At 41.0% G+C, this 18,139-nt stretch overlaps 1 protein-coding gene and 1 long non-coding RNA gene across 20 annotated transcripts in view; one reads left to right on the plus strand and one right to left on the minus strand.

The window, feature by feature from the left end:
* Positions 1-18,139, plus strand: part of RBMS1 (RNA binding motif single stranded interacting protein 1) — a 219,739-nt gene that overhangs the window by 106,079 nt on the left and 95,521 nt on the right. For 8 of the 19 annotated variants that reach the window (XM_012135930.5, XM_004004667.6, XM_027964907.3 and 5 more), the window contains exon 2: positions 16,989-17,164. In XM_012135930.5, coding sequence (XP_011991320.1) covers positions 16,989-17,164 — 176 coding nt within the window. Of the gene's footprint in view, positions 14,645-16,988; positions 17,165-18,139 lie in introns of all 19 variants that reach the window. The other 11 variants (XM_012135940.5, XM_060409828.1, XM_042244889.2 and 8 more) reach the window with 4 other exon arrangements.
* The window catches only part of LOC132659209 (uncharacterized), a 42,092-nt gene continuing 36,678 nt past the window's right edge, over positions 12,726-18,139 (minus strand). The window contains exon 2 of the long non-coding RNA XR_009599331.1: positions 12,726-17,718. This is a non-coding gene — a long non-coding RNA (uncharacterized LOC132659209). The remainder of the gene's footprint in view (positions 17,719-18,139) is intronic.

Here is an 18,139-nt window from a genome sequence, read left to right on the forward strand (position 1 = left end):
TGTTTCTGTAGGAAACTGGAAATAGTTTCAGAGGTCAGTCTGTAGAAGTGCTGAGCCAGCCAAGATGCAGGGCCAGGCATAAACCTCAGGGACCGGATGAAAATCTTCAAAATCTAGAATACAGAAAGCTTTTTCTTTTTTTATCCCCTAGTCGAATTTTTGCCACGCATGTGTTTTTAAGTAGCTGCCTAGGGTGTGTATGTGTATTGAGGGGGTGGAGGAGTTATGTATACCGCTAGCTGTGTGTACTTGTTCAGGGAGAGGCGATTGCTGAGCATCTCAGAGGTGTACTTGTTGGGGAGAGGCGATTGCTGAGCATCTCAGAGCCCACATAGCTGTACGTGTGTGTGAGAAGAGTGAGCTTCCATTTCTCTTGTTTTGTTGACTCTTTTCCTCAACATCTCTGCTCTGCATAGAGTGGACAAGACTGCCATTGGCAGCAGGGACAGGAAAGGTCCCAGGACTCACACCATTGCTAAGCCTCTCCCCACCAGCTGGACAGCTGTCTAATCAGAAGCAAGTACAGGATCGGTCAGCCCATCAGACAGTATCACCCAAGTGCATCTTTTCTTCTTGCTAAGCCACAGTCCACAAAACTTGGCAGTTCCTGTTAATTTTAGTAAACAACAGTTGGTTATTAAAACCTCTTCCTAATAAAATTTAGAGATTTACCCAATTCTTATACAGTCTACTCCTTAGGGAACAGGGCGAAAAGAACCATTAAGATAAAAGGAATGGTTACTCTCATCTCGCTTGCCTCAGTGGTTCCCCTATCATGACCACCTCCTCAGCCCCATTTACTGCAGCTGCTGGCAGTATTTTGATATTTTTCACTTCTATATTGACAGTCACCCATAGCTCTATCTCTTGCTAAGAGAGAAAAAGCAGCCAGGGAAGACCAGAGGTGGGGTTAGTCTTAGGATTTGATGAACCAGACAGAAAATATCCTGAGATGAATTTGTTGAAAACAGCAACTTGTACACCGTGTAGAAAATATGCTTCTCAATTCTTCTGATGACATCCAGCTGGGAAGAGTGGTGCACTACAGAGAATATCAATTAGCAAAAAGTACCAGCCCACTGGAAGATAGGTACCTGTTAACAGAAAGAGCATAGATGGGAATAAGTAATCATAAAATCGTGCAGTTCAGTGGAAAAAAAAAACAATGAGGGAAATTGAATACAACTCAGTATGTGGTGGTTTGACCATACATGAGTATTAGCCAACTAATTTAACTGCTTAGAGCACTAGGGTTGTTTTACCTACAATTAATAAAATTTGAGTATTTGAATTGAGAAGTGAAATCATCCTGTTGCATGGATATTGAAAGTTCTCATCCAGAAGTTCATCTGTAACTTGAAATTTTAAAAATTAGAACGCTTTTTTTTTTCCCCCACAGAAACATTGTAGTCGATAAGTTGGTTCCTAGGTTTGCCAGTCAAAATGTTATTAGCAATAGCTAGATTCCCAGGTTAGCCCCAAAGCCCAAAATCTTCTAATGGAGTTTGAGAACTGGTGGTGGTGCCAGCTTCAGTTCTGAATCTCTGGTGAGCAGAGGCTTGTCATATGATACCTTCAGTAGAGGAAGAAAATACCTTTCTTACTTCTAATAATCATACTGAAAAATGTAAATTGGATGGCCTTTTGCACTCTCCCACCTGTCTCTCTGAAGGTTGAACATAACAAAAATTAGGCACCTCTAATGGAACAAATGTATGTCTTTAAGTTCCCTTGCTGATGCTCATCTCAACTGTTTTAGATGATGACTATTTTACCACATCAGATTCAGGAAGTTTGGGGATTTTAAAAGAGAGGCCCCAACCTAAACGCATCTCTAGTTGGAATTTCAAGTGATAAAACTAACCCAAATGGAGACGCTCAGGGAGTAGGAAAGGTTTGGTTAGGCCAGCCTCCCCAGGGAGCCTTTCCTGGGTAATCAGCTCCAGCAGTTCCCCTTTCCTTTGGCAGCTTCTTCCACTTTTGAACGCACAGGGTAGTTTACATTTTCAGTTTTCTCCATTCTCTTTACTGTAGCTTTGCAAAGGAGCCTCAGAGTAGGAGGGGAGGGGATTGAGGAGCTGCTTACCTATACAAGTCAGTTTCAAGCTTAGGACTGGTGTTGTCTATACTGGGCAGAACCCTCTGGGTACCAAGTTGAGAGAGAGACACTGAGAAAGATGAAGTCAAATGTAGCTGGAAGTCATTAAGCGCGTCTTCCAAGCTTGGCGTTTTACTGGAGGCCCAGCAGTGATTAGTGTGAGTCTTCATAACTACTCTGTGAGCCAGAATAGACAGTATCACAGTAGAATCCTTAATTTTTTCTTGGCTGCATGGTACGGTTTACAGGATCTTAGTTCCCCAACCAGGGATTGAACCCAGGCCCTCAGCAGTGAAAGTGCCAAGTCCTAACCACTGCCAGCGAATTCCCAGTATCATCCTTATTTATAGATGAAGAGATGAGATTCAGTTGCCGTTTCCTTCTCCAGGGGATCTTCACCACCCAGGGATCAAACCCATGTCTGCTAGGTTGACAGGCGGATTCTTTACCATTGAACCACCAAGGAAGCCTCAATATAGTGGTACTGACATAACTTTCTATACATGTTTTGATTATATAAGTACATTTAAGAGAAGTCTGATTAGGAGAGTCAAGATCAGCCTTTAGAGAAGGTCACTTCAGTGGGTTGAATAGTGGCTCCCAAAACGCATGTCTAACCAGAAATCCAAAATGTGACTTAATTTGGAAATACAGTCTTTGCAGATATAATTAGTCAAGGATCTTGAGATTAAAAAGTGTTAATAGAATTAGAGTGGGCCTGAAATCCAATGACCGGTGTCCTTATAAGAAGAGGAGAGGACCCAGAGAGACCCAGAGAGGTGGCTGTGTAAAGGTGAAGTCAGGTTGGAATTATGCTACCTTGAGAAAAGGAATGGTAGGAGCCTCCCAAAACTAGAAGAGACAGGGAGGGAGTCTGCCTTCGAGCCTCCAGAGGGAGCACTGCCCTGCTAACCCTTGGTTTCTGACTTCTGGCCTCCTGAGCAGTGAGAGGATAAATGTCTATTGTTATAAGCCATTTGTTGTTGCTGTTGTTAGTTGCTCTGTTGTGTCCGACTCTTTTGTGACCCCATGGACTGTAGCCCACCAGGCCCCTCTGTCCATGGCATTTTCCAGGCAAGATGCTGGAGTGGGTTGCCATTCCCTTTCTCCAAGGGCTCTTCCCTACCCAGACATCGAACCCACATCTCCTGTGTCTCCTCCTGGGTCTCCTTGGCAGACAGATTCTTTCACCACTGAGCCACCAGGAACACCATGTAAGCTACTAGGTTTGTGGTGATTTGTTATAGAAGCCCTGGGAAACTAATACAGCCATTTCCCACTTTCTCTTCATTTATAGTTTATCTTTAGCTTTGGTATGGCTTAATGTCCATATGTAATGTTTCAGTTACTACACAAATGTAAGTTTTAAATTTCCTGATAGAAACTAATGACATTTAAATTGTTCTAGGATGGTGATACTTATTATTTAATTAACTTTTTTTTAAAGAATTGAGGTTCATTTCAAGGAGTAGCTTTTTCTTTGTCTAATTTTTTGAAAGCCACACTGCAGTTGAAGGTATGGCAGGAATGGTTTGGAATTCATCTGAGAGAATATTATCAAACTACTCGGATGATTCCATTAAGAAGTTAGTCCTCTAAGTAACTCTCTGTCTTACACTTCTCTCATGTTAAAAATCAATTAAAAGGATTGGAGTGAAGGTGTCATTTTTCAATTGAGCGTCTAATAAAGCAAATCCTGGCAAGAATGAATAACAACTGCCTGACCAGATGTGGCCATTACCGAAGGCAGGAGGATCCCAGAGTGATTACATCTTCTTGAAGGTTTATAGTAATTCTGATTAATCTGTTTTGAAAAGACAGATACCCACATATCTCCTATATCCAAAGGAAATAAGATTAGGATTATTAGGACTCATCTTTTTCGCTAAATTATAATTCTTACTATCAATCATAATTTGTCTAGCGTCCCTGGTGTTTTTGAGGTCGAAACTAGGAATTTTAAAAGTCCACCTGTCAGAGTTGGGAAATTGTCCCAGAGATGCTTCAAGTCTGGATTTCAGTGAAAATAGAGATCTTGTTTCAGCTACGAAAAGGCTGTGATGGATGCATTTTGTCCCAGATGTCAAACTCCTTTCTCAGACAGTTAAGCTCTGCCCATCATCTAGCCCTGGCCAGCTCCTCTCGCCTCTTTACAGCCCAGAGGCGTTCAGCGCGCCACACTTAGAGTCCTGCTATGGTTCCATGGCTTCTAACGTGTGTCAGCCTGTGTTTCCCCCCTTTCCACCCACAAAAAGCGCTTGGTCCGGGCGCTGTGCTGTGCAGGGTGGGATAATCAGGCAGGATGTGGTTACATGTCCTCAAGGGGCTTACAGGCCAAGGGAGGAGATTTATTCTTTAATTCAAAGGTAGAAATATCTTTAAATATTTTTAATATTTAAAAATAGAAAGTGTTAAACGGTTTGTTAACATTAAAATACTGTGTATTGAGAAGACCTAAAGGAAAGCATGTGGCCTGAGTGTTTTGTAGTGATATTCTTTCAGAGTCACGCTGTACTGTTGGGATTGCGGTAAGGGAGGACATATCACTAAGTTTCACCATTCTTGTAACCACTTTCTTGAGCCAGAAACCTTCAGTTAATCTTTTATTGATGGACGTTAGGAAGATTTTTAATATGACATAGGCAAACTATTCCAGCAGAGGTCATTTTCTTAAGGCTCCCAACTCAGTGAAACTCAAGGATACACCCTCCCTTACCCGCATTTTCTCTCTGCTTAACTCCTAAGGAGGTTGTCAGGCAGACCATATTTCACATCCAGACTGCTACCTCCTTCATGATGCTGGGAAAAATCTCTTAACTTCTGTTTTCTCAGCTGTAACATGGTGAAAATCATACCTCCTTACTTGTGATTTAATGAAAAAATACATACAAAGCATCTAGCGTGGTACCAAAAAACACAATAAACGTTCAACAGTGTTAGGAATCAGTACAGTAAATAACACTCAGTTTTCTAGAAAAAAATGTTTGCAATAAGTTGTCATGGTTTAAAATGGTGTTTTCCCTTTAGTTTCTGCTTGTTTTGCTGTTTCAAAAGATTGTCTAGATAAATTTGACAGTAAAACGATAAAATATAGCCCCAACTAAAACAGGTAAACAAATGTGTAAGCCTCCTCCCCTCAATTAAGAGAAAAATATTCTTCTTGGCATTCTGTCTAATGAGCCTTTGCACATCAGCTATTATTGCAAGACATACTTGAATTTTGTAAGAAGAATGAAGATGAAGTTAGAGGCTCCAATGCAGGCAGAGTTTCCATGTGTATTTCTGGGGACAGCAGAGTGAGATAACCTGTCTAAGATTTTAATGGATAGGTTCTGGCTTCAGTATTTATAATTTATATATTACCTTTTGAAAAATGTATCCAGGCAGGATTAAATGATTTTTTAGATCTCTGTCTCCTCCTAATTTGCTTGGTAATGGAAGTTCTCCTAAAACTAGGGTGATATTTTAACTTGAACAATTCTTACATAACTGGGAGCAGCTACTGGGTTGCAGAGATGAGCAGAGCAGTGGCTGACTGGCACCCTCCGTGCCATGAGGTTAGAACAGCCCCCTCTGGTTTCCCTGGCGGGAGTGTAGAGGAGGCAGCTTGCCCACTCATTCCTATTTTTTTTCCCTCATACTAGAAGTTATAATGCCTGGTTCTGACCTTTGAAAAAAAGAAAAAAAAAATCTACCATTCTTCCTTTGTTCTATGCCCTGATTTTTAAATTGGGCAGAGAGTACTGCTTGGGGATTAAATCTATTCCAGAATGTAAAGGAAGTATCCAAAGACTTGAATTTAAGGATTTGTGATGTTGTCTATAGGGAGAAATAGAAGTTTTAAAGCTGTTGGTGTTCCCCTCCTGCATTTTTTTTTTTTTTTCCTGTTTCAACAAAATGATCTGGTAACGCACAGGTTCTCTGAGGTTTCTCTGCAGCTAGCTGCTTTGTGTTCACACAGTTCGGAGAGCCTAGGAGATCCTAGGTGGCTGCAGGTCGCACCTGAACCATTCCTGTCTGCTCTGTCAGGGCAGGGGTTCACCTTCCCTGTCCTGTGCCGGCAGTGCTCACTGGCTGCTTTGAATTAGATGGGGTGGATGCAGAGAGCTGGTCCCTCCTTCCTGGTTTCTGGAGTGTGGAGTCTTCTGAAGCCAATTTCCATTTAGGTACAATTGTCTTCATAAAAATTTTAAAATAATACTTCTTTGTTGATGAGTAGGAAGAAATGGTGTCATTTTCTTGTGCATTTAAAGGGCAGAGATTTATACAGTCCACTTTGGGTTCTTGTCACTAATAGATTAATCTGGGATTATGATTGAGAATGAAAGGTTGCATGTTTGGTTTTATGCTGCAAAGGTAAAGGGTATATGCTAGTATAGTGAAACTAGACCAGAAGAAAGGGGGATGGGAAGACGCAATGGAATGAGTAAGACCTGTGCTCCTGGGGGAGAGGTGACCCCCACACCCGGCCCCTCAAACTCACAGAGGTTCCAGGTCTCGTTTCTACCGAGAATTAGAACATGATTCCTACTGTCCAAGGTTTCTTGGAAAAGAACCTCCTTCTGAAGTTTTCAGTTTTTGGTCAGTTTCAGATGAATGGATGCTTTGTGATTAACTTGAGCAACAAAAAATAAAAAGGTCTTCAGGAAGATTAATAGGTTAACTTTTTTTCTTCTTGAGCAACAACTCCCTACTTTAAACAAAGAGTATTATGAAATAATTTTTCTTTTGAAAAAGGAGTCATGTCTGGTTTACATAAATACTGAAACCATTTCCCACATTCCACTTAACTGCAGAATTAAGATGTGGATTAGATTATCCACTTCAGAAATGATGAAGAGAGGTATGAACCTTGCCAGAATTTGGGTCAGTTTCCTACAAAGGCCCCCAAGTACCCCAGGGCTGATACCATCAGTCCTGAAGTGATGAGACAGCAGTGGTGCACGGGCTGGCTCCACAAGACAGAGGAGAGTCTCCAGGCTGCTGGAAGCAGTGGTGGTTTAGTGGCTAAGTCGTCTCACTCTTTGTGACCCTGTCGACTGTAGCCTGCCAAGCTTCTCTGTCCATGGGTTTTTCCAGGCAAGAATATTGGAGTGGGTTGCCACTTCCTTCTCCAAGAGATCTCTTCCACCCAGCCATTGAACCTGGGTCTCCTGCATTGCAGGCAGATTCTTTAACTACGTGAGCCACCAGCGAAGCCCAATAGATATTCAGATATACAAGAGAAATACAATGTGGAAGAAAATTGTCCCTGCAAAAAAGCAGAGAAATGCCTACCAGGTTGAAAGAGATACAGTTCTTTTAAGTATACTGGTGAGCTGCTAGGAGCAGGTTTATCCTAACTTTTGGGGCTTCTAAAGGAAAACCTACTCATCTTAGAGAATTATATGAGTATAACCATTGTGAAGCTTTGGGATAAAACCAAACACTGGAACGCATGAAAGGAGAATCTCACAAATCTCTGTTTTCTTTGTAAGAAAACTGAAGGTTGAAGTTGTTTGCTTTAAGTGAGTGACATACACAGGGGGACTAGACAGTGGGCAGACAATTCTAGTGATTTTTTAGAGGGTTTTAATCTAAGCTTATTAAATTGCCAGTTGACTCTGAATGTACTTCTCTGACAGCAAGGCAGCAAACTGCTATAATTCATCTATTTGATTTATCTGCTTGTAGATGGTACAGATACAGATTGTGTTAGTCACAAATTTTTAATGTAGACATGAAAATAAAAATGGTAGCATTCATAGAATTTTTTAGGGATTTTTGAATGATAAGTTTAATAGATAGTGTGAGATTTTGGGGGGGGGATGGTAAGTAAGAAACACGGACAGCTAGGTAAGCCATTTAAAATATGAGATGTATCAGAGGCAGTACAGAATATACACTTTTTCTATGATGCCTAAATAGGGCTAGCATATCAGTTTTCCTTTACAAGACTCATTGGGAAAACTTGGCATGTGCTGTCATAATTGCTGCAGTACTTATGGCAAATAAGGCTGGTGCCTTTTGACAGCAGTGGTGGGAAGAGAGACTTAGTTCTGCCTTGAATTAGCTGTATGACATTGGACATACATATGCTTTGACCTCTCTGGACCTCAGAGGGGTTTCCTGAAAAGTAACATTGAATTAGATCAACGTTTATCAACACATTAACAGTCAGGTCTTCCTGCATAAAAATAAAAATACTGCCCGTCTCCACTTCTGACCCATCTTTTAAGTTTCCGCTATACTTCCGGTTGAGAATTACTGGACTGCATGATCTCTGATGCCTCTCTCAGCTCTGGAAAGCAGAAGAACAGAGGTTTTCATCTTATTTTGTGGATAGGTAAGGCTTGCTCCTTCTTAAAGCTGGCAAGGGGCCTTTCCAAAATGCCTCCTTTCTCACCAGGAGGACACATTGCCTTGAGTCCTGCCTTGTGCATGGGCAACACCCAGAGAGAAGCTTGCTAGAACTGCAGAATCTTGGCTCTACCCAAACGGCTGAGTCAAAATCTGCATTTTAACAATGCAGATGATTCCTGTGCACAACAGAGTTTGAGAAATGCTGCAGAGCACTGTTTTGTAACCCACAAGTGGCAATATTAGTGGGATCTGAAATCAATTTAGTAGGTTGCTGCCAGCATTTCTTATTCAAGGAAATAGCCAAGAAAAGATAGTATTAATGGCACATTGTCTGTGGTAAAGGACAATAACTATTTCACAGAATTTTTGCTTCAGTTTTAAATATCTGCGCCTGTACGTGTATACAAGGTTTCAATCTCAGGCCAAAAGTTAATTAATTTTTAGGTGGATCTCAGGCAAAAGGTGGGTAGGGAGAAGCCCCTGTGCTTTGTCTCAAGACAGTGTATCTCAGAGACAGTCATCTGTTTCCTCCCTCTGTTTGCTCACAGATAGGTCAAGATATGTACACAGAGATACATAATAAAGAGCTGTCCTTAACACTAATTATCTGTATTGCGTCAGATGTAAACTGCTGAATCGTGCCATGAGAAAGAAATAAGTGTGACTGTTAATTTTTTTGAGTTGTATTAACTCAATTTTTTTTCCTGTTGATGTTTTACTTTGACTGTATACAAATCACAACACTGTCAGATAAGATTTCATTTTTTTTTTAATGATTATTATGGGAAGATTTCAGATAACTTGTTCAGTTTCCTGAAAGTAGAGAGAATACTTTTTTCTCCAGGGCCTAATTTGTGAAACCCATAATGCTCCCAGCTTATTCATATGTCCCTTTGCATCTTGAAAAAAAAAAGAATACCTTGAATAAATTCATTTGGGGTTTTTTTTGGGTAAGCTGGCTCATAATCACTTTTTAAACTTTATGTTTAGTTAATCACTTTACAGTACTTTCAGTAAGTATTGTATAGTGTGAAGAAAGTATATTTTTAAATAGGTAGTTTCCACCCTGAGGACTTTGCAATCTCAGCGATAATTCTTTACTTACAAGAAATGCTAGGAGATACAAACTGTACTGTACATAGACTTTTAAAAACAGATGGAAGGAAGTTGTCCATGCCGGCATGCTCACTTCATTGGGGTGAAGCAGGAAATTCAGGCTTTGCAGAGGTGTTCTGAGCTGTCATGATAAAGGTAACCCCACACTTCCCTTAGGAAGTTTCCTTTTTTTTCCAGTTTCTTTTGAGTAAAAAGGAAGAGTCTGTTCTTGTCCCTTCACAGGGCTCTGTGTCGAGGAACATAATGGGCGTGGATTTGAAAATTCTTCACTTGAGACCCAGAATGAGAATAAAAATACTCCATGCACCTGCTTTCAGAATCCAGAAGAGTAATCCGTTTTGTACCTGCAGTTTGGCAGGATTTTTTGTTTACCGTGTGGAACATAGCTGGTTGTTAGGAATGTTCTTTTAGGGTGATTTTGAAGCTATTACATGGTTCTTGTTATATGTGAGATTAAATAGAATATGAAATGCAGCTTTTTACTAATTACCTATTGAAACAAAGAGATATGAGGCTGTTAACCAACATAAAGTCTCAGTAGGTCAACATTATTAAGGCAACTTCAGCTATAATATTCTCACCATAAGACCACCCTGGCTCTGAATATGATATTTTAAAAACTTTTAAAATTTGTTTCTTCACACTTCAGTTTTGATTTTAGTATAGCTTCCATGTTTATAGTATTTCCTCATAAACGTCTGTGACTAATAGGACTCTGTGCTTGGCCTGAGTGATGTAGGGAGTTGGGACCACATTGCAACTCCTGTCTGTCTTTAAGCTGCACCTGTAGCTTCTCAGGTCTACTGATTCAACCTCTGACTCCATTTCTCAGCTAGTGGCACAGGTCAGTAAGAGTACCAGGAACCTGGCCGAGTTTGGTCATGATATACCTTAGCTGGAGACAGCAAGAAGCATTAGCCAGCCTTAGAATCTGGAAGTGGAGGGGAGCTTAGAAATCACCCAGTCCAATCTGCTCATTTCCCAGGTGAGGAACTGTGAGGTCGAGAGATGACATTCCCGTTACTGGCCAAGACAAGATTGGAATCCAGATATTTTTCCATTCAGTCATTTTTCGTGCCTGTATACCTTTTTATAGAGAGGAGGGGGAAGAATTTCCTTTGTTTTATGTCTTCCACAAGCTATGCTCTTCATTTATCATTTGAATTTTCTTTTCTCCCTGTGAGCCTGAACAGTCACGTGTGGCTTTCCATCCATATTCTGTATTGATTTCTAGGTAATCTTGCTGCCTGTCTAGTGTCATCCCGCTGTCCCTTCTCGTCCGCAGCAGTGTCATCACCCTGTTCTGGCGTATACCCTTGAGCCAACCAAGGTTGGGCTTTTCCCCGGCTTTCATGAAAAATGCTCCATCCTATCTGTATCTTTGTTGGCACTTCTCTCCCCGCACACCCATCCCTTTCAGCACTGCCCTTCCTCCGGTTTTAATGACTTGCCATTAATATGCAGCTCACTTAGCCGTCTGCCCCCTTGGTGAAGCCTTCTTCAGCCTTTCTGCCCCAGGCCCTTTCATCCCTGATCTTGCCTTGGTTGAACTAGAACTATTTTTAGAAACCATACCATGCCACACCATTAAATGTGACGCAGCTAAGGGCAGAGAAGGCCAGGAGCCCACTGTTAAAAGCTTTTCCTTCCTAATGAATGTGCTTTCTGGTAAGGAAGTTTTGAGCCCATTGCTGTAGGCCCCTCACAGTCTTCTGGTGAATAACTTATATTTAATACCTTCAGTTTGATATCTTAATGTTGATGTTCGTGCTTTTTAAAGACCATTTTTTAAAAGCAGTTTTAGGTTTACAATGAAACTGAGAGGGAGATTGAGAGATTTCCCACCTGCCCTGGCTGCCACACATACATTTACTCCCTCCATTGTCCACAGCAATCATCAGAATAGTACATTTTAAAATTTCAGTGCACATCTTAAATTTTTTTTTTTTTTTTTTACCCAAAGCTTAAGAAAACGATGCTTAGGTAAAGATATTTTGGACTTAAGAGATTTATAGGTAGAGATTGCGACTTTACACTTAAGGATCAGATTTGATAGGTATCTTAGAGAATATTAATTATGAAGTCTTAGAAATTTTTACTTTTAGCTCGCGTAATAACGTGAACCTCTTTGCTTCAACAAACACAATCCAGCAAAAAATACTGAATGATCTGTTGCTCATTTTCATAGTTTGAGGCTGCAAAGCTTATTTCCAAACAAGGGACAGTGACAGTATGAGAGCCCGTTCATTAGCTAATTAGCTTTGTGATCTTAAGCTTTGACATCCTGGCATCCAGTGGGATCAACTGATATCTGCCCATTTGTCCTCCTTCCCACGTGGTGGATGGGGAGTAAGACCTTGCCTGTGTGAAGGGGCACCATTGTTCTTAGTTACTGCTGGTGCTGTCCTTTCGCCTCCAGGCCCACCCGGAAGAACATCTGCTTCCTGACCAGCTTCTCATCTCTCACTAACTCACCTCCCACTTCTCAGCTGTGTACTTTCCCAGCTGCCTGTGCCAGAAACTTTCTTTCTCAGCCATTATTCCTAGCCCTTTTGGAGCCACTCAGATGTCCAAAAGAAAACAAACCAACAAAAATGCCCTGACGGTGGTGAAAATTGGCCCATTCAATTATTAAATTCCCTTTACATATTGAAAGTTTAGAGAGAAGAACCAGTGTGTGGAACTAGTCTGGTAGACAGTGCCTTCGTACAGTACTCCATTCATGCCAGGCTTGATATTATACTGTTTCCTGGAGAAATGATAATGTCTGTGACTCCAGTCTGCTCTCAGGAGTGACTGTGGTGATTATTGGATAAAGAAATAGTTGAAGTGGTAGACCTCCCTGCTGTTTGATAGTGGGTGTCTATCTGTCCCTGTGTGTGTGTGTGTGTGTGTGTATGTGTGTGTGTGTGTGTGTGTGTGTGTAGGGGTGGCAGGGTGGAGACAGGGATTATGGACTATAATCTTAAACTATAAGGATGACAACCTTAAAGAAGACTTGAGGGTAATTAAAAGGGAGGTACTAGATTTCCTTTCCCTTCAAAATATATTCTTAGGGAAGTTACTAAATGGGGAGGTAGGGGTGGGGGAAGAACCACTTCAACTGTAAAATTGGTCAGAGCACTATTCTTTAGCCTATTAGAAATAGGAAGGAAATAAGACAATAGAATTTATAGTGACCAGTCTTTAATTGTCTTTGCTGAATAGAAATCTGCAACAATGTACATGATTACCGATATATTTTTAGTTCACACACAGCTAATCCCTTGAAAAAATACTTTTAGACGCATTTATACAGAAGAGGCTTCTTAGTGTGCGTCGGAATAGGGCTGATGTGATGGGAGTGAAATAGATTTACCGTATGTATAGTTGTTGTGTGCCAGGAGTCTTTTAGTTTAGGAGGTGAGTGGGCCTTCCTGCTTTGATGGAGGCATCAGAGCTGTCCACACAGAAAGTCCTCCCTGATTGTGGTCCACACAGGAAGTCCTCCCTGAGTGCTGAGAAGCACTCTTCCTGCTGATGCCACACCCACTCCTACAGGGAATGCAGAGAAGCTCTGCTAACAGCCACCCAATTATTCACCATCACCTCTGCATGAGAATTTAGCCCAGTTATTAATGAATGTTATTGTGAAACCTGAATTAGCTTGTTTTTCCCCTTGGATGACAGTTTGCTAGGTATATTGTTTGCCTGAACTGAAGCAGTGCGATTAGGCCAGAGAAGACTGGGATAGACTTCTCAGCTCTTGTAGGATGAGCTGTCACTTAGTGGTGGTCATTCAACCATCCAGTTCCTTAAATAAATAGGTTGAATTTGTGAAAATTGTCTACACGCTTCATCCAGTGGGTGAAAGGTTGGTGGCGGGGGAGGGGGGTGTCTTTTCAAATTTGGGGGCAGCTTAGGGATCTTGAGAGGCAAAATGTAAAAGGACAGCCAGTAATGAAAATGGAGTTTGGTAAGTATCATCCACTTAGAAGCTTTTTTCCTCCCCGTAAGTTTGCTGTTCATGCTGTTGAGGCCTGTGACTGTAAAATGTTAATTGCTTTGAATTGATCAGCAGGGTCCTAACTAAGGTAAAGACTTGTCAGGGTTTGTATTTCAGTCTGGGAGTGAGAGTTTCATTCTTTTGTTGAGTGGAGGCTTCCTAAAATGATGACTCTGTTGTTCATCTGTAACATGCTGTAATTTTCCAAAGTTGTTCGCAGAATTCTTTTAGTGAAAAGATCTATAAGGTAGAATCTTTAAAACTGACCTTTTAAAAGATTTCCTTTAAAAAAAAAATCAAAACACAAGCTGACTTCTGTGATCATTAAATTAACTTAAAGGCACTTTTGACATTTTTTTTAAAGTGCAGCCACCAATGGTATTAAGTATCATATTTCAGAGAAACTGGAATTTAGTCATTTAACTTGTAGGAAGGATGAGCACAGAAAAATGAAGTAATACAAATAGCACATTTAGGATATGGACAGTGTTTCGAATGCCACTTAGGACACAGATCAAGGGCTTTGACTTTTTTGTCCAGCAGACCTGAGTTCAAATTCCAGTCCTGCCACCTACTAAAAGTGTGACCTATGACACATTACTTAATGTCTCCTGAGACTCAGTTTCCTGATCTTCAAAATGCGAAAACAAGAATGCATTTGTCTCGTTTGGGTTAAGTAAGATAATACACGCACAGCACACGGCACAGTGTCTGTTACATATGAAACATGCAATATTTGATAGTAATTATTACCCTGCTGTTACAGTTATCATTAACCAATTCTGAATATTTTGGAATAAACTCCTTTATTGTGTTTGAATTTTCTTCTCTGAACATGTGTCCAGTCTTTAACTTTTTAATTTCGATGAGTTCTAAAAACTCAGTCTTTGGTCTAAAGTTTTAGAAAATTGACAACCTGGACTAATTTAATGCTTCTTCTCTTTAGTCATCAGCCATTTGTGACAGTTGCTATTAGGATACATTTGAATTTAAACTTGGTCACCAGGATTCACCAGAGACCAGTCATCCTCCTTGAGATGCATTCAGGAACCCCCTTCTCCCACCTGGGACAGGAATACTAGGAGATTTCTTTCCCCCAGAGAGTAAGTTGAAGAGTAAGTGGGGAGGGACAGAGGGTATTTGCTCCCCACCTACTTCCCAGAGTAGGAAAATATTACTGTCATAAATAGGGAGGCCTGTCAAAGATATATTAGATCAGCTATGTAAATCACAGTTCTACTTCTGCCAAATACGTGAATAAAAGCCTACTTCTTGTCCAAAAAAATCTCCTGATAAATCATGCCCCCAGGTGTTTCTTTTAACGATAGAAAGTCCATGCCTGGCACTCCACTTTCCACCCCAGAGAAAAGCAGAGGCAAGAGCCAAGGCCAGCTTGGAATGCAGTCTTTCAAACACCTAACGGTTCACTGGCTTTGCATGGCTTCCCCCTGAGAGGTGGGCGTTGACCCGAAATCCACAGCTTCTGTCAGACCCCTACAAGGCTTACCCAGGTGAGCACATTGTCTTCCCCGACTGCTACACTGAACACACCAAGTCTTACTGGGAAAAACAGTGTGTTTGTGGCAAGAACCAGGTTCTTGGACGTTGATCAGAAGTGATTTAAGAAAAATTTGAGTCTTGCCTAATCATCTGCAGCTGTCAGTGTGAATCGAAAGCTAGGGACAGGGAGGCAGATGTGTGGGTTACATCCCAGTCCCCCTGCTCTTCACTGAAGAAAGAAAGGAGGGGCACCTGGCTGATTGCAGTGTCAGCCAGCAGTTATATTGAATGACCTTGGAGCAGGAACACAGACCTCTCTGTGGGCCGGATGGGGGTCTGCAGTGCCAGCAGTGACAGTGCAAGAGACAAGGCTTAGTTTATACCTGGAAAACAATTTTTACCTCTTAGAGAAACACAAGGGATGACAGGAAAGGGTTTGAGTTCACCTGCTTATTAAGGGCATAAATCAAATAGATTTGATAGGATATGAGCTCAGGCAGGTTTCATTGGGGTTAAGCATTGCTGATGTTCCTGGTTCAAGTTCAGCCTTCATTAATACATTGACTATTGTTAACTCTTCTGGCAACACTCCTTTTTGAAAAACAATCCTTTGAGATAAAGTGGTGTCTGGGCTGTGATTTTAGCAAGGACCCTGGGGAGTGAGAAGAAAAATCTGCATAGTATACGTTTCATGTCTAGATCCACGAGGAGCCCCATGCCCCCAGGATCCTGTGGCATTAGGATGGCCAAGGCAGTGCCAAGTGGGACAGTCTATCCTGGGGCGTTGAGATGGCCAACAAGGTGAGCAGGGTTGTATGTATTGCCAGAGGTCTGCCTTTTGATATAAAGAGGAATTGAATTGTGTCTTAGATATGCTTTATTTTCTTGTTTGTGGTAGTAAAAGTCCTAAGGTTTGACATTTTGGATCCATGTCTAGTGACTAATTTTACATCTTCAAACTGTTGTTCAGTGTCAGTGATGTCCTTTATTAGGACCGTATTGGTTAGTCTTATTTATTATTTAGAAGATGAGAAGTGAAAAAATTCCTGTCCTGGTGTGAAATTGCAGAACATTTGCCGTGAGAACACTTCAGGGTGTGCTCACTTGCATCTCACACTGAACCATTTCACTTCTTCAGAGGTCATGTGTGTGGCACAGGGACAGAGAACTGTGGTTTCTTTCAATTGGTTAGCAGTTATCTGGTGTGAGTACATTTTCAGACAGTCTTCCTAGGTGGCTAAAACCACACTGAGCCCTGGCTTGCAGGCTTTACAGAAGTTACGTTGGTTGCTGCCAGGCCTGGGAATGTGTCCAGCTTCTGCACCGTTCTCACAGGGGTTAAATTTCACAAGGTTAGCCAGAGCGAAAGGCAGCTGACCTGTGAATCTTATCCAGATGTCTCAAAGAAGCCGTGGGCCTGTCTTAGCGCGAGGTGAAGTCTTCGTTATTTGAGCACCTTGACTGAACTCTTTAACTTTCTGACACTTGAAGAGTAATCTTTTTTTCTTTTTTGATTGCTAAGAATCATCTCAATAAAATTGTCAGCAACTTTCAATCAAGTGTTTTTCAGCGTTTGCAAACCTTTTCAAAAGTCCAGTGATTTCTGAATGACTGTGTATTAAAATATTATCGCATAACTTTATGCAAGTTCACTTTGAGTCTTGAATGTATTCGTTAAAGTATGTGAAGAAAATCTTACAAAATTTTAGTCTTATTTCAAGGGCATGTAGAGAATGAGTTGTCCTATTATTAATTTCATGTTGAAGGAGAGAATACTTTTGCAAAATGAACAGATCTTTTTTAAGATGTAAATTAAAATGTATGTAGTAAAGTAGCTGAAGATAATCTGTATATATATATATCTTGATTTGCAGATCTTGCAACCTCTGAATAGTGCTGAACACAAGTTCCATGGAGCATTCTAACGCTGTGGTCTTTGTTTTCCAGCAGTCTCTGGTCCCAGCCCATCCTATGGCCCCTCCCAGCCCCAGCACCACCAGCAGTAATAACAACAGTAGTAGCAGTAGCAACTCAGGATGGGATCAGCTGAGCAAAACGAACCTCTATATCCGAGGACTGCCTCCCAACACCACAGACCAGGACCTGGTGAAGCTGTGTCAGCCGTAAGTAGAGGTTCTTGTTTTTAGCTCCTAAATACCTCCTTGATCATATTACAGAGTGGTATAAATTGTGTTTTAAGAGAGGTTTAGTACAAATCTGTGAATCCTCATTATGGTCATAGTCGACAGAGTTTCTAAGTTTTGAGTCCTTGGACACTTTCTCAGTCAGCATTAACATCAACAGGGTACCTATATAACAAAATAAAGTGGAACATTTTCTCAGTAGAATTTGCCTTTGTTGGCACATGAGAAGGAAAATGTGAATTATTTAGAAACACGGCTGGTTCCTTTTGAGGAGTGCTTTTGTTTTTGTGGAAGCACGTCTGGGGGCCAATAGGTCTCATCTTTAAGAGAAACTTCAGTTGTTACTGTTTGTCAGAAAGGCAGTTACCATCTAACCTAACTCTAAATGTGTATAAACTTAATTCCAGTGGGGCAGCGGTGATCTGCCTTCACTCACACCTGTAGTTTTGTGGTTCACGTTGCTCACCCTCGGCTCTGGACACTCTTATTCCTCAAGTTCCTATTCCTCTTCTTGCTGCCGCCTTTGTTGTGTCCTGGGAAGAGATGTACACATGTGTATTACTTTGTTCCAAAGGAAATGTACATTCTATGCTAATGTTGTCGAGGAATAGAATAGAAATATGCTACTTGGCTGCAATTGCATTAACTCACTAAGAAAGCACTAATTTAAACCAAAGAGCCAGAAGCAAAGACTAAAAACCGCTAATCACTTTAAGCTATAAAATCCTGCATATGCAGCAGCATCTTTTATTTACCCAAAGACAATCATGGTCCTTCACAAATGGAATTTTATGTAACTGTGGAAAAGGATATCCACTAAAGAATGTTTCCTGTTCCCTGAAAAGTATTTCCATTTCTAAACATCTGATTAATAGCATCTTATTTCCATTATCCTGGGTAAAATATAAATTTATTACTTCTTGCTCTAAGAAAACAAAGAATCTTAAAGCTTAC

Source organism: Ovis aries, chromosome 2, assembly GCF_016772045.2.
Source record: "Ovis aries strain OAR_USU_Benz2616 breed Rambouillet chromosome 2, ARS-UI_Ramb_v3.0, whole genome shotgun sequence".
Taxonomy (NCBI): domain Eukaryota; kingdom Metazoa; phylum Chordata; class Mammalia; order Artiodactyla; family Bovidae; genus Ovis; species Ovis aries.